The sequence below is a fragment of the Cloeon dipterum genome, chromosome 3 (assembly GCF_949628265.1).
Source record: "Cloeon dipterum chromosome 3, ieCloDipt1.1, whole genome shotgun sequence".
Taxonomy (NCBI): domain Eukaryota; kingdom Metazoa; phylum Arthropoda; class Insecta; order Ephemeroptera; family Baetidae; genus Cloeon; species Cloeon dipterum.
Window position 1 is genome coordinate 20,843,587 of NC_088788.1, and position 13,180 is coordinate 20,856,766.

The following is a 13,180-nucleotide window of genomic DNA, read 5'->3' on the forward strand; positions in this document are numbered from 1 at the left end:
GCGACGCTTTGGTCAAACAACAGGAAGTTAACTGATTAAGTGGGCTCTTAAAAAGCCTGCTCTTTTTAATTTTGTGGCCACTAGTCTGATAAAATAAACAGGTTGTGGTCGTGGTCAGACTATCGCGAAGATATTTAAGCGTGGACACAGGAAGGGTGTGATCCCAGTGTGTATTGACTGTCCCTCAGCACCATGTCGCAGCAGATCCAACAAGAGTCGTCCCAATACGTGGAGGATTTCGAGCAAGATTCACAGCAATCCGAGCGATATGTCGAACAGCAAACTGGAAAGTTTGAGCAGCAAACTGGGCAGTTTGAGCAGCAAACTGGGCAGTTTGAGCAACAGTCAAGCAAGTCTGGATCATTGAAACAGGTTCGTTTCTTGAAATTTGGGGAAAAGCGTTGAAAATAATTTACCTAACTGTGTCTACAATGACTATTGGTAATTGTTTCTTCAAATTGATTAAAATTTTATAATTTGTTGGTTAAGGCAGGAGATTGTTATTTTTTTGGAACTTATTATCATTTCAGGCATGTGCTGCTGCTGATGACGCTGCCGCACTAAGAAAAGCCATGAAGGGCGCCGGCACTAACGAAAAAGTGATAATTGATATTATCACACATCGCACGTGCGCTCAGCGCCAAGAGATCTTAAAGTGCTACAACAGGGAATTCAACAGGGTACATATTATATTTTTTTAAATTCACTGTACAGCTTACTTAGCTGATACTTATAACAATAAAAGATCTGCAAAATGGAGAAATTTAAAATAAAAAAATGTTTGAAATCGTCCTATTGCAATTAATTAAGCAACATAAAAATTGCTGTAGATTCTAAGAATTAAAAATTTGACCTGTACTTACAGGATTTGATTGCTGACCTCAAGGATGAACTGGGTGGACACTTTGAGGACGTCATCGTGGCACTGATGACGTGCCAGTCTGAGTTCCTAGCCAATGACTTGCACAAGGGAATCAAAAACAAAAAGTGGTGCACTGTGGTTGAAATACTTTGCCCACGCAACACCATGGAAATCAAGAAAATTGCGGATTCTTACGTGGATCGTAAGTTTAAGTAAAAAGATAAAATTACCACCGTTTAAAATGGTACAATTAATATTGCAGTGTTTGAAATCACTGTGACAGACCACCTGGCTGGCGAAAGCCAGAACGAACTGCAGGACCTGTTGGTGCTAATGGCACGGGTGAGTTTATTGACATGCATATTTTATGTGAATCATTATATTTTTAATAATTTCATAAAAGGGTCTTCGTGGAACCTCCATCGATCCCGACAAAGCCAAGCAAAATGCTGTTCACCTGTACGAATCTCCAACGTCCAGAGTTCGTAAGTGATAATAGAAAAAAACTTCTGCATGTTAAATACAACACAATAAATATAGAACAAGAGACTAAGAAATCGGCGCCGGTTAAGGAGGCGAAGAAGGAATTAAACGTTGTTCTACTGATCCAAATCTTAACCCACGACAGTTACGGGCAATGCCAACTGACTTTCAAAGAGTTCAAGAACCTTCACGGTCAATTCATCGATGACGTTGTCCAAAATGAGCTCTCTGGCGACTTGGAAAAGGCGCTCTTGTGCTCCAGTAAATTAATGAAAATGTCTTAAATGTCCAAAAAATTTACTCTTGATATTTCAACAGTTGACTGCTGTAGGAACATTCCCAATTTCTTTGCTAACAGGCTGCGCAAAGCATTTGAAGGCGCTGGAACGGATGACATCACTTTGATTCGAGTGATTGTAAGTCGCTTTGAGCATGACCTGGAAGAGGTTGCTGCGGCTTACGAGAGGAGCTACGGCAAAACTCTCTCGAGAGCCGTGGAGGTAAAGTTTTCAAATCTTCATTTATCAAATTTTCAAACGAAGTAAATTTCAGAGCGAGACATCAGGGGATTACAAAAGGGCTCTTTTGTCACTCATCGAGGGGTTTATAGAGGCAAGAGCATACCAAGCGCAAGCGCAAAATCGCGCGAAATGAAGAAGATGAAAAATGCTTATTAAAATAATGTGCGGCATTATCTAAATATCACCATGGGATAGCTATATAGTTCCATTTAATCGTTCTATTCTCCTCTGTAGAGAGACAAATAAAAACTATAAAAACGTAACATTGCATTTTTAAGCAGCTCATCAGAAAAATTCTCACAATCCTCCTCCCCAAAAGGTTTTTACCATTTTGTACAAAATGAAATTCAACAATTATTGGAAGAATAATGGGTCATACTATATTATGAAGTGTACATACATATGTAATAAACATTGATTAGAATAAAACGTAACTATAATAAGTATATTATGTAGATGAAGAATAAAAACACACGAGAAAATACAAATATGAATTGAAAAAAGAAATTAATGTAGACAAAATGCAAACCCCGTTATAATAGGTCTAAACCGGCCGGGCAACCTTAAGAACAAAAAATTCCCATCATACTCACCGAGTGCGCTATGGTTTGTGCAGAAAGAGAAAAAAAAGACAATCGATTTCTTGTTTCGCGCTGTTCCTGACCACACCCCCACCATACTTTTAAATTCAATAACAAAACAACAACATCAGAAACCCGGCCCCGGCACAAGCACACACATGCAAGCACAAAAGTCGCAGAGCCCTTGTCTAAGTGCTAAGTGTCTTAGTCAGGCGAAGTCTTTTCAGCAGTCATTGCCTTCACATCCTTAGACAGCTCGGTATTCGAACGGATTCAGACTTTAGATTGCTGGCACTAATGCCCTGCAACTTTACGACTAATGTGTGATACATACTGGCCTATCATCCTGCAATTATAATTATCAGTTAAAACTTTCATATTAGAACCACTTTTAACTGAAACCATCATTCGTCAAATCGTATCACGTCATGGATGTGGATCAAGAATTTTTGAATGAGCATGAGGCTGAAGTGGCCATGCTCGTCGACTCGGCCTACCCTGAAGGTGATGAACCGCCGCAGATTCCTCAGCAATCGACTTCAGGCACACAATCGAACGAGGCCGAAATTACAGAAGATCAGCGAGAAGAGATGGCTGCCAGAAGGATGAACGAGCTAACACAAATGTACTTAACTGGCAAATTACCTTTCTCAGTATACTTGAAAACCCTTGAGTCAAATGAAGAGGTTTACGACGAAGACAACAGAAGTGGAGCTGATGATGAGTCCAGTTATGATGACGATGACAAGGTTGTTTAGCGTTCTGCGCCTTATTCAGATTATTTATTTAACTTCTGTCATTAACATTCATTTGCAGGATGAAGATTACTCTCCATCAAATAAATCAAGGGTGACAAAGAAAAAGACTGTGGCCAAGAGGGAGGCTTTTTGCAGAGAGTTTGACGCGAGTCGGCGTAGGTCCAGGCCAGGCAGAAGAGACTTGCCACCGCTTCTAAGGAGTTTAATGGGCCAGGCCAATCTGAAGTACACCCAGGGGGATCTGGACGTGGCTGCTAAAATTTGTGAAGAGGTTATTCGGCAGATGCCCAAGTCACCTGGCCCATACAATCTACTTGCTCTTATTCAAAAGGATAAAGGTACATTAAATTTTGGTATATTCACAAATTTAAAATAATTCTGTTTTGATTTATAGGTTTCCACCAAAGTGGTCATTACTATTCTCTCATCGCTGCTCACTTGTCGTCAAGCTGTGGAGCAGATGAGTGGATGCAGCTAGCTGAAACCTCTCTTGATTTTGACAAAAAGAACGAAGCGCTCACTTGCCTGACAAGCGCCATTCGCAGTGATAGACTCAACCCTGACCCAAGACTAAGGCAAATCAAATTGCTGATCAAAATGGGACAGAGCAAGGCTGTGCTCAGGGCGCGAGAGAACATGGTCAGGGTCATTGGCAGCAACCCTCGGTGTGCGCAACAGCACGGAAGGCTAATTTTGCTCCAGGCCAAGGTGAGGTCAAAATTCCAGTCTGCCAAAGTATTTGATATAATTTTATTGTTAATTTCGACAGATTGCTGCGCGGGAGTATCACCAAGAAAACAACCTGGCAAAAGCAACCTCAATCATGGAGGCTGCAATCAACGCTTGCAAGGGCAGCGCCAGTGAAGACGACATCCACCTTTTGGTTGAGCTTCACTGTGAGCAAAACGAAAATCTCAAAGGCCTGGACATGTTGCGAAAAGTCTATGGATTGGATCTACAGCCTAAAGAGCCACCATTCAAAGTTTGCCACTGTCCAACCATGGAACCTGATCTCAGGGCCAAATTGGTTGTATTTTTGGTGAGACTAGACGTGAGCAAAGAGCTGCTTGAGCCCATCTTAAAGATGTTCATTAAAGACCCAAGAGAAGATCACGGTGAAAGGTTTGTTTGATTAATTCAATATTTAAAGCTATTTAAATTTCTAAAAGAAATTTCAACAATAAATTGATTCTTACAAGAAACTAGCTGGCGATAAGCAAAGATGTAGATATATTTTTTAATCAATGACAGAGTGCGAGGGTACCAAGTCAAGAGTCAGTTGATAGCTTTCAGGAATGTAAATGTTTGATTAAAAAATGTATAAACTATGTTAAGTAATATCCAATTTTGTTCTTCAGATTCTTGGATATGGTGGAGGCCTTGATGGCTAAGGGTCGATACAAGGAAGCCATGGTGCTTATGAACCCTCTAGTTGAGTCAGAGGCTTACAGCACTGCTGCTGCTGTTTGGCTGACACGTGGAGAGTGTTTGCGCCACTTGAACGACCTGGAAGGTGCCAAGAAGTCCTACATGAATGTGATCAAGCATGCACCACAGCATATACAAGCCAGACTGACCCTGAGTTCTATATACTGTCAAATGAACCTTCACAAAGAGTCGCTGGAAGTGCTCCACTCTGACGAGCCGGAGGCCAGGCTTCTCTACGAAGAGTTTCTGTTGCTATATCAATCTAGCCCAGAAAAATGCATCAGTATCGCCATTAAGTTAATGGAGCAGTATATCAAACCTGGATCAGTCAAAGAGATGTATGAACTGGCTATCATTAAAAAAAAAAGAGAAGGCTTTGATCAAGAGGTAAGTAAAATCAGCTCTTTCAATACCTATAAATTACTTAAATATTTATTCAGCCATTGTTGAAGTCCTACTCTAATTGGCAATACCCTGAAAACTTGGTTTTGTTCTATTCATCAGTATAAACTAAAAATCACTCCGCAATAAAAATAATTTGATGAAAATTGATTATTTTTTAAAATTAATATAATTGATTGGCTACTCCCACAGAAAAAAAACAAGGAATGTGTGGCCAAAAATTGAAATATTTAATAATAAAATACAATATCACATATTATCGTTCTATGCAGCAGCTGTTTGCCCCCCCCCCCCCCAGGCCTCATTAGCAGTACTTCAATCTCCTAAAGAAGATTCATTCCACAGAAGAATTTTGAACAATTGATCGTTGAAAAAGTCCACCTACACTCATCTCAGAGTGCAAACAAAAAGAGAAAACAAGTTGCAAAAAATATAACCCAGCAATTCTCATCTCCTTATTGTTACAAAAAATTCCTCTCACAAAAATTCAGCAAAGAAAATCCTGCCCTTTCTTATTTGAGCTCTTTTCAAAGAGTGAAAACATGTTCTTAATATATCACAAAAAAATTCTAATGGGAAAACATAAATTTAGTGTACCTTCTTGTAAAGGTCGCTAACTGCTGTCCTATCAAGGGGATTTTAATGACAAAGTGCTGTGAAATTTACTAACCATTGTTACCAATCAACAGGTGGAGAATGGACCATCTTCAGATGACTTATTAGATGTAGTGACCAAGGGCTGTGATTTGTGCATGCAGCTGAAGCGCTTCAGGGAATTCAAACGCTTAGTGTTTGTCGCCTCGCATGTCAAACCTTTGACACCACATAGCAATCTTCTGAACTTCTTAGTCGCTGTCTCGTGCATCCGCCATAGAGACCCTCAACTTGCTTGGGTCTACTGCAGAAACATCCTCTTCAATAATGCCAGGTCTACTTACGCCTGGCATCTCTTTGGACTCACTTGCAGGCAACTGGATGAAACAAGGCATACAAAATTCGTAGCAAGACTTTATAGCAAGGTATTATTTCCCTCACAATATCTTTTTGATGCTGACTCTAGCAGCATCTACTTATATATCTTTAATTAAATTTCTAGCATGAACCTTCTATTGATGAAATAAAATTCGGGCATTCTGTTTCCTCATTGCCAAGAGCGGAATTTTATTTTTCAGACTACTTTCTGCTAAACATTTGAAGAAATTGTGGTAAAAAATCGGACATTAAATTATTTATGCGAACTAGTTTTGGATATGAACTGACGCCCTATTTTTTATGTGAAGGCCGAAATTAGGCAGGAAAGTAAAATTGGCAATATTGGCAACAAAAATAGCCTGGTTTGAATTTTATTGAACAAAAATAGTGTTTGAATATTATTTCAATAATGGAACATTCCTCAAGTTGCTTCTTCAGTAGAATAAAACTCTATGTTCAATAGGATCCATCTAATTGGGCTGTCGGCATGGCAAACCTCAACAACACTTTTCTTGCCGCTTCATACAAAGACGCGCTGGTCGAGTTGTGCACCAGACAGAAAATCAGTCCCGAGGCATATACAGCACTGATGCTGGGCATCACCTGGACGCACATCAGCTGTCAGAAATTTGTCCAGGACAAGAGTACCATGGCTACGCAGGCTAGGGCGTATTTCGAAGAGTATCAACGCCTCCGCACTGAAGGTCACAAGCAAGAGGTGTTCTACAATATGGGAAGGGCGATGCACCAGTTGTCAATTTTGCACCTGGCAGTGCATTACTACAAACTTGCTCTCAACACAAAAGCCATGTGCCCAGAGTTTGATTTGTCTAGGGAATGTGCCTATAATTTGGCTCTAATCTACACTTCCAGTGGAAATTCTCCTATGGCTCGGCGTTTGTATCAAAAGTATTTAGTTTTTGAATAAATCGAATAAATAAAAAATACTATTTCAGTGAAAAGTTTTGTATTGCTGATAAAATTGACCTGGTTCTAATAATTTTTTGTGAGCAATCCTGTCAGAACACAAGTTTGTCCTGTCAGCCAAATTTCCACTCAACGAATTTTCCTACTCAATATATCTTCAATAATGGAATGATTTAAATTCAGACAATGAAACAATTTTAAATCAAGAAAATATTTTTGATTCAATGATACAAAATTTTCACTATGGCATAATATATGTAATCATGTTTGGGAATAATTGACTTCATAAACTATCATGTTCTATGCTATTTTCGCCTTGTACTATCTGAAGAAACTCCTCAAAAATCAAGATAAAATTAGATTGGATTATCTTTCACACATACAAAATACAGAGAAACATGAGATTACAGATAAATTCATTGGAGCTGCACAAAAAATTTTAAAAAATGCTTGCAGCCAAGGGTTTATAAATCATGAGCACAGTATGAGAATTCTTGTCGCCTTCAATTCTAAGAAAGGTAGGTCTATCAAGTACATTATTCCCTTATTTCACAAAAATAATACTTTTTAACTGTTGCAGCCATTAAAAAAAATATGTACAATTTATACTGGACTTTCAGTCTGTAGTAGTAATCTGCTAAGTCTTTTCATCTGAGCATTGTTGACAAAGGATAGAGTAGAATGGCGATGATGAGGCGCTGCTAATTTTGAACCTCAATGAGAACAGGAGCAGGAATGAAATCGCCAGCTGCAAACTAAGGGTGGTGCCATCCTTACTTCCTGCAAGAGCTGAAACTGGTAGTGGAGCCAGTTCAGACAGCAGCTGCGCAATGGCATAGTAGCTGTGAGTGGGACTTCAGATATTAGTTAAAAACTTCAATATATGAAGATTGAGAAAAGTACCTTATAAATATGAAAATCATCAGACTTTTGTGATTGTAACCTCTGGCGACAGCTGATTGGCAATTAGTTTCATTTTCAACAACGAGTTGTGCTGACGGAGCATTTGATTGTCTGCAGCAAGGCCGTCCACCTGTTTGCTCAAACTTTCAACCTTGCACTTAAGTTCTTTAATCTGCCTCTCATGGTTGTCATTTTGAGCCACCAGCTCAACAAAGTCTTTTTCTAGCTTTGTATGAGTTAACGGCAGCTTGGCTTGGAACTTGCCAGATAAGATGTGTTGACATGAGCATTCACCTGAATAAACAATATCTTAACATTGCTTCAGAAAATATATGCACTTTAAAGTACCTAAAGCCCCGTGAGCTGGCTGGAAATGCTGGGCAAAATCTTGCATCTGCAATTCAGGTTTTATTGGCACCAACTGTTGGCACGGGTTGCTGTCTGCAAACAAAAGAAGTGTTTTACAAACTATTTTCAGAGGTTTGATTTTTGTAACCCATTCCTATTTTCACTTATAACTAAATCTATATATATGACAGTATTGATTTGGCAAATTGGGCAAGCCAGACTGTCTCCCTTTAAATTTTCCATTTGACACCCTTAGAGTTGGAGGCATTCTGATTCTGCCCTCAAACTTTTATCTTAGCACCTCGCAAAAATTGATCCCAGTAATTTTGACCACAAAATAATATTAAAATCAATTCAATCTTACCAATTGTGTTAAAAATCTAACGAATATATCATAATTCATAGATATCGTCGGATTTGCATCAACATTCCTTAATGGAATATGTTTAATTTATAATGAAAACACTCATCTTATTGCGCACATATTTCTTAAAATAATATGAACGTGCAAGTAAGCAACTAAAATTATGTATTACCTTCACCATCACTTGAAACATTTGATGTGAAATTAATCCCATTAGAGTGCTCTTTGTCTAGAACCGTAAGTTACAAACACAATGTAATCATGACATTAAATGAAAATTTGAAAATTTCAAGTTGTCTTACCTAGTTCCATCCCACTGTGACGATCGCCATAGATCATAGTGAAGTGATTAAAGAATTCATCTCCCGCCACGTCTGAATCCTCTCCCACGTCTGGTTCCTGGTGACCTGTATCAACTTCTTCTGCTTCAAGCCGCTCAAGTGCTACCCTGACAATAGGAAGTCCAGCTTTTCCTGCCAAGTGGTCTACTTGCCTTGAGGTCAGCTGTGCGCCTTTCTTGATGTTCGCCAGCTTAAAGGTGCAGTTTCCCTTGGAAATTATCTCCACACTTTTTCCTTTGTTTTTTCTTTTCACTTTGACTCTGAGAATCTTTTTCTTTTGGAACTTGTCTTTGTAATGCATTTTGATCTTATTTTTCATTGGCCTTCGGAATGCCATATCAGGATCGATTTTCTCTCCTTTGTAGTTTTTCAGATACTGCTGAAGTTCTACTCGCGACCTGTGGTTTTATAAAAGGAATATAGGTATAGGGTTAGATATAAATCAATATAATTCGCATGATGAAAATTTATTTAGGAGGAAGTGTCAAATTTTTGACATAAATTTAAATAAGCAATGTACTATTCACGATTTGATTCAAATTTCCAGAACTAGAGAAAGATGATTGAGTTATTGTAATAAATATCAATATTGTTTTAGTATAGATAAATGTCATGTTATAAAAACATCAATTTTTTTGTTGAGCTGAAGGGAGTGAATAAAAAAGGGGGAAAGAGGAATATTACTACAATCATATTGTATAATAATTGTGCAATCCATACCTGAATCGGGTTCGATCAGGAGCAATAACATAAATGTCGATCCCTCCTTTGGTTTTTCCCGAACCTCTTGTTACCAATTGTCTCGTAAAGCCATTTGCCAGGGATTCTTCCACACGTTCAGTTAATAGTCTCTTGTTTGATACCATCTTGCATAAGCTTGAAAAGAAACAATATCGTTAAATTTGAATAAAAAATTAAAAAGATAGAAAAGTCAATATCAAATGAACCAAAATGATTTAGCGTTCAATTTTTGAGAGATCATTTGATTTTGAGAAAACTTCGTTGTCTAAAAACTAAAATACATATTAATTTTGGAGAATATTTATATATTCTACTAATCTTACCCAATAGGAACAGCAACAGAATCAGACAAAATCGTTCGCGACCGGCTACATTAAAATGGGTCAGACTTGACAGAGTAATTTATTGTGTATGATATTGTAATTTGAAAAATGCAAGTATGTATAATCTGCTTAGGGCTTCTTCGGCTTCTTCCAGTCTTTTTTCGTCTCAGGAAAATATAAATCAGCCTCAGACTGAATTACACACAGCTACAAGGTACAATGGTGTTGCTCGTTCATCTACGTTTGTTTACAATTTGCCTCAGTGCCTCTCATTTGTGATTGTTTGTGATGAGATTGCGCGCACAATCGCACATGTGTGCACATGCGTCAATGTTTGGCCAGGCGTCGCTATAATCGAGCGCGGGAAATTTTTCGGTCCGCATAAATATTATGTTGATTTTTCCGATTTTTCCACGGGCTTGCGGCACAAATTGCATGCTTTGCACTTTTAAAAGGCTTTATCGCATTTATTGCTAATGTTCAGAATAATTTTTGTGAATGGCGTTATTAAGAGATCATTGGAGAGTATAGATATATAGATTAGATCTATATTATAGCGTTTCAGTCCCTTTCAATCAATGACTCATGAGCTTTCGCTATTGACCAACCTCGAATAGCTATACCTAATATTTTAATAGTTTATTCGTATTTAATTAATATTACGATTTGTTAGTGAAATTGAGATTGATTATAATCATTTATAATGATTAATAAGAGTTCGATTGCCGAGATAAATCAGGCCGTGTATGAAACTTTGGCTTATAACTTTTATAAAAATAAAATATTTTTAGAAATAATACAGCTACTATATAGTAAAGGCAAAATAATTTCCTAATTTTTCTTTTTAAATTTATTATTTATTCACACTCAACATATATTTCCCCGTGTCACAAATTTTTCCTCGCAATGTAAACACTCTGAACCAATGATTTAAATGCTTCCCAAGTCTCCTCGACGACAAATTTAATTTCTGACAGTGGCACGTCGTGGCTGTTTTCACCGCCTCCTGGTAACTCCCAGGTGTATGTGAATGGGATTTCAGCTTGGTCGTAGGCAAAATCTTTGCTGTTGCCGAATGGATGATCTGAAAGATAAGAAAAATGAGAGTGAAGTGCGTGCCTTCTTTCAAAATAGCAAAAGCGAAATATTTTTATCACGTACAAAAAGCGTTGGTAATGTTGCTGACTTCATACTTTGTTCCACGAACTGCTTTCAGCGCACTGGCTGCTTCAGAGCCAAATAAAGCCTAAATTGTAAAAAAGTGGAATCAAAACAATATTTAAAACAAAGTTCCACCGAATCTTACAAGGTCATTTACATTGATGGGCGGATCAGTCGTGTATCCATAGGGATGCAACAAAACCTATTTATTTTAAATAAAATTTATTACGCAATAGAATTCATTTATATAAATAGAAACCCCCATAAAATCACACACCTGTCCATATGTGTGCAGCACCATATACAGGTGCAAATTCCCATCCAAGCCATTGGGAATCAAATAGTCAGCGATGTTTTTGCTTTCTACTTCTGAAAAAACATTTGGTCCCTGGTAGAACGCCACGCACGGGTTAGTTTCTCTGCCCTCTAATCAAGCAATTTCGTTATTATCATCTTAATGCAATATTTTATTTGACATTTTTACCACCCCAGTGAACATCAAAGTTCCTATTGGGATCCGCACCCACGCACTTGGAGCCCTTATTAGGGCGCCGGGTTTTTCGCCACAGACGATCCTTTATTTATAAACACATCATAAACTGTTTTAAGTTTTAAAATTTTATTTTTACAACTGGCTACTCCCATAGGAAAATTAAATTTGGAATTAGCTGTCTCAAAGAGAATTAACCAAATAATAATGACATAATACACGTTTTCAAACTGTGAGAAGCTCACTATTTCAACCCCGAATATTTTCTATGATCAGCATTTATATTTCCTAAATGGGAATAGACGTTGTAAAATATATTTTTTTAACCATACAAGTTTCCCTTGTTTAAATTACAAGCTTAAAAATGCTTAAAAATTTGAAATTTTCGGTCTGCAGAGCAAAAAGAAGCAGTATTTTTACGCAAAATTTAAACATACGTGATCCCAGGAATAAACATATCCATCAGGGTTGGCCACTGGTAAGATGTACCAGTTGGCCATGTCCAAGAAAGCCTGATTGTTGGCTAGGTTTGTGGTAAGTTGGTGAATTGCGTTTAAGGCGACGGCCGGTCCAATCCAATCAGACGCGTGGATGGCTGCGTTGATGAAAACACCAATTTTCTTATTAGAGCCACTGCCATTTGATAGTTTCAGTAAAGTTTGCGGACGGCCCTCAAAGCTTGACCCGATTGTCTCTAGAGATGCGATGCTGGGATAATTAGCGGCTACCTCATTTAAATAGTCGGTGATCTGTTTATTTTTGTTTTTCCAGGTTTAAAGGTTTTTTGTGTCAAAAATGTCAAAAAGTAATTGGCTAACCTCAGTGAAATCCATATATCGTTCAAATGTAACGTGGTTGATGAGGCCGTATATTTCTTGCTTCTTTATATTCTCTATTTCTTTCCTCTCTTTTTCTAAGAATCTGGGAGCAATAAAATTAAGTTAAAAGTGTAACTTATTAGGGGATTCAATATTAGACATGTCAGTGATCAAAATAATTTCCAGTACTCACTTTTCTATATTTAAGATGAAAGGTTTGGGACTCAGGTTCAATTTTTTTAAAGTATTTAGTAATTTAGCTCGACTTTTAGGGCAAACAACAATTTCAGCTGGCCTATTGAGAATCGGCTGGCTCCAAACTTGAAACTTTGGGTCGGAAAACACATGTTTATGGAGTCCTTCAAGTGCAAGTTTGGTTAGAGGGGCTGTTCGATACACTTGCCACCTAAACTCATCAAGTTTTTAGCTATAAAAATATTTGATAATATATATATTTACCCTTCATACGATTTTCTCCCATACGAGATGACAGCAAAGTTCACCAGAAGCAGCAAAATTAGTTTAACATCCATCTTTTTCGCGATCTGCACAGTGGGATTGTGAGAGTGGCCACTCAAAAGCATAATTTTGAAACAACATTAGCCGATTGATATGAAAAGTGTTTGGTTATCGCATTTAAAACACAAAGAAAACGAAGACGCTATTTAGATCTTGGTTGATTGCTGCTAAAAATTGATAACAAAAACAAAATGTTTTTATTCCTTTCGGTGAATTTGGACAATGCTCTAAATTTTAT

The 13,180-nt window shown here is 37.8% G+C and overlaps 4 protein-coding genes across 6 annotated transcripts; 2 read left to right on the forward strand and 2 right to left on the reverse strand.

Moving 5' to 3' along the window:
* The first annotated feature begins 145 nt into the window (after positions 1-145).
* LOC135940673 (annexin B10-like) lies at positions 146-2,129 on the forward strand. Its single transcript, XM_065485664.1, has 8 exons — positions 146-372; positions 531-680; positions 866-1,064; positions 1,125-1,204; positions 1,266-1,347; positions 1,403-1,606; positions 1,664-1,845; positions 1,898-2,129. The coding sequence occupies exons 1-8, from the start codon at positions 193-195 to the stop codon at positions 1,997-1,999; spliced, it is 1,179 nt and encodes a 392-aa protein (XP_065341736.1). The 5' UTR covers positions 146-192; the 3' UTR covers positions 2,000-2,129.
* A 474-nt stretch (positions 2,130-2,603) lies between these two features.
* On the forward strand, positions 2,604-6,936 carry LOC135939643 (general transcription factor 3C polypeptide 3). Its single transcript, XM_065484128.1, has 7 exons — positions 2,604-3,196; positions 3,264-3,543; positions 3,600-3,913; positions 3,975-4,327; positions 4,564-5,020; positions 5,725-6,054; positions 6,471-6,936. The coding sequence occupies exons 1-7, from the start codon at positions 2,876-2,878 to the stop codon at positions 6,933-6,935; spliced, it is 2,520 nt and encodes an 839-aa protein (XP_065340200.1). The 5' UTR covers positions 2,604-2,875; the 3' UTR covers position 6,936.
* A 200-nt stretch (positions 6,937-7,136) lies between these two features.
* LOC135939644 (uncharacterized) lies at positions 7,137-10,222 on the reverse strand. Of its 3 annotated transcripts, none has more exons than XM_065484129.1 (7): positions 9,955-10,222; positions 9,611-9,766; positions 8,852-9,288; positions 8,722-8,778; positions 8,186-8,278; positions 7,838-8,131; positions 7,137-7,776 (listed from the first exon to the last, which is right to left on the reverse strand). In XM_065484129.1, the coding sequence occupies exons 2-6, from the start codon at positions 9,754-9,756 to the stop codon at positions 7,857-7,859; spliced, it is 1,008 nt and encodes a 335-aa protein (XP_065340201.1). In that variant the 5' UTR covers positions 9,757-9,766; positions 9,955-10,222; the 3' UTR covers positions 7,137-7,776; positions 7,838-7,856. The 3 variants fall into 3 exon arrangements, with proteins under 3 accessions (XP_065340201.1, XP_065340202.1, XP_065340204.1); XM_065484130.1 differs by having other exon boundaries at positions 7,137-7,788; XM_065484132.1 differs by lacking the exon at positions 8,722-8,778.
* Positions 10,223-10,825: 603 nt separating this feature from the next.
* Positions 10,826-13,021, reverse strand: LOC135938732 (carboxypeptidase B-like). Its single transcript, XM_065482623.1, has 9 exons — positions 12,883-13,021; positions 12,617-12,829; positions 12,424-12,526; positions 12,043-12,354; positions 11,600-11,690; positions 11,393-11,541; positions 11,261-11,317; positions 11,116-11,200; positions 10,826-11,038 (listed from the first exon to the last, which is right to left on the reverse strand). The coding sequence occupies exons 1-9, from the start codon at positions 13,005-13,007 to the stop codon at positions 10,842-10,844; spliced, it is 1,332 nt and encodes a 443-aa protein (XP_065338695.1). The 5' UTR covers positions 13,008-13,021; the 3' UTR covers positions 10,826-10,841.
* Between the last annotated feature and the right edge of the window lie 159 nt (positions 13,022-13,180).

Bases quoted from the DNA above. Each gene is read 5' to 3' on its own strand.
- LOC135940673 (XM_065485664.1), top strand. From the start codon at position 193: ATGTCGCAGCAGATCCAACAAGAGTCGTCCCAATACGTGGAGGATTTC. The intron at 1,607-1,663 runs GTAAATTAATGA...ATATTTCAACAG, and splicing joins AAAGGCGCTCTTGTGCTCCA to TTGACTGCTGTAGGAACATT. The intron at 1,846-1,897 runs GTAAAGTTTTCA...AGTAAATTTCAG, and splicing joins CTCTCTCGAGAGCCGTGGAG to AGCGAGACATCAGGGGATTA.
- LOC135939643 (XM_065484128.1), top strand. From the start codon at position 2,876: ATGGATGTGGATCAAGAATTTTTGAATGAGCATGAGGCTGAAGTGGCC. The intron at 5,021-5,724 runs GTAAGTAAAATC...ACCAATCAACAG, and splicing joins GAGAAGGCTTTGATCAAGAG to GTGGAGAATGGACCATCTTC. The intron at 6,055-6,470 runs GTATTATTTCCC...TATGTTCAATAG, and splicing joins TAGCAAGACTTTATAGCAAG to GATCCATCTAATTGGGCTGT.
- LOC135939644 (XM_065484129.1), bottom strand. From the start codon at position 9,756: ATGGTATCAAACAAGAGACTATTAACTGAACGTGTGGAAGAATCCCTG. The intron at 9,289-9,610 runs GTATGGATTGCA...ATAAAACCACAG, and splicing joins CCTGATCGAACCCGATTCAG to GTCGCGAGTAGAACTTCAGC. The intron at 8,779-8,851 runs GTAAGACAACTT...TTACGGTTCTAG, and splicing joins TCACAGTGGGATGGAACTAG to ACAAAGAGCACTCTAATGGG.
- LOC135938732 (XM_065482623.1), bottom strand. From the start codon at position 13,007: ATGCTTTTGAGTGGCCACTCTCACAATCCCACTGTGCAGATCGCGAAA. The intron at 11,691-12,042 runs GTATGTTTAAAT...TTATAAATAAAG, and splicing joins ATGTTTATTCCTGGGATCAC to GATCGTCTGTGGCGAAAAAC. The intron at 11,318-11,392 runs GTGTGTGATTTT...TAAAATAAATAG, and splicing joins TGCTGCACACATATGGACAG to GTTTTGTTGCATCCCTATGG.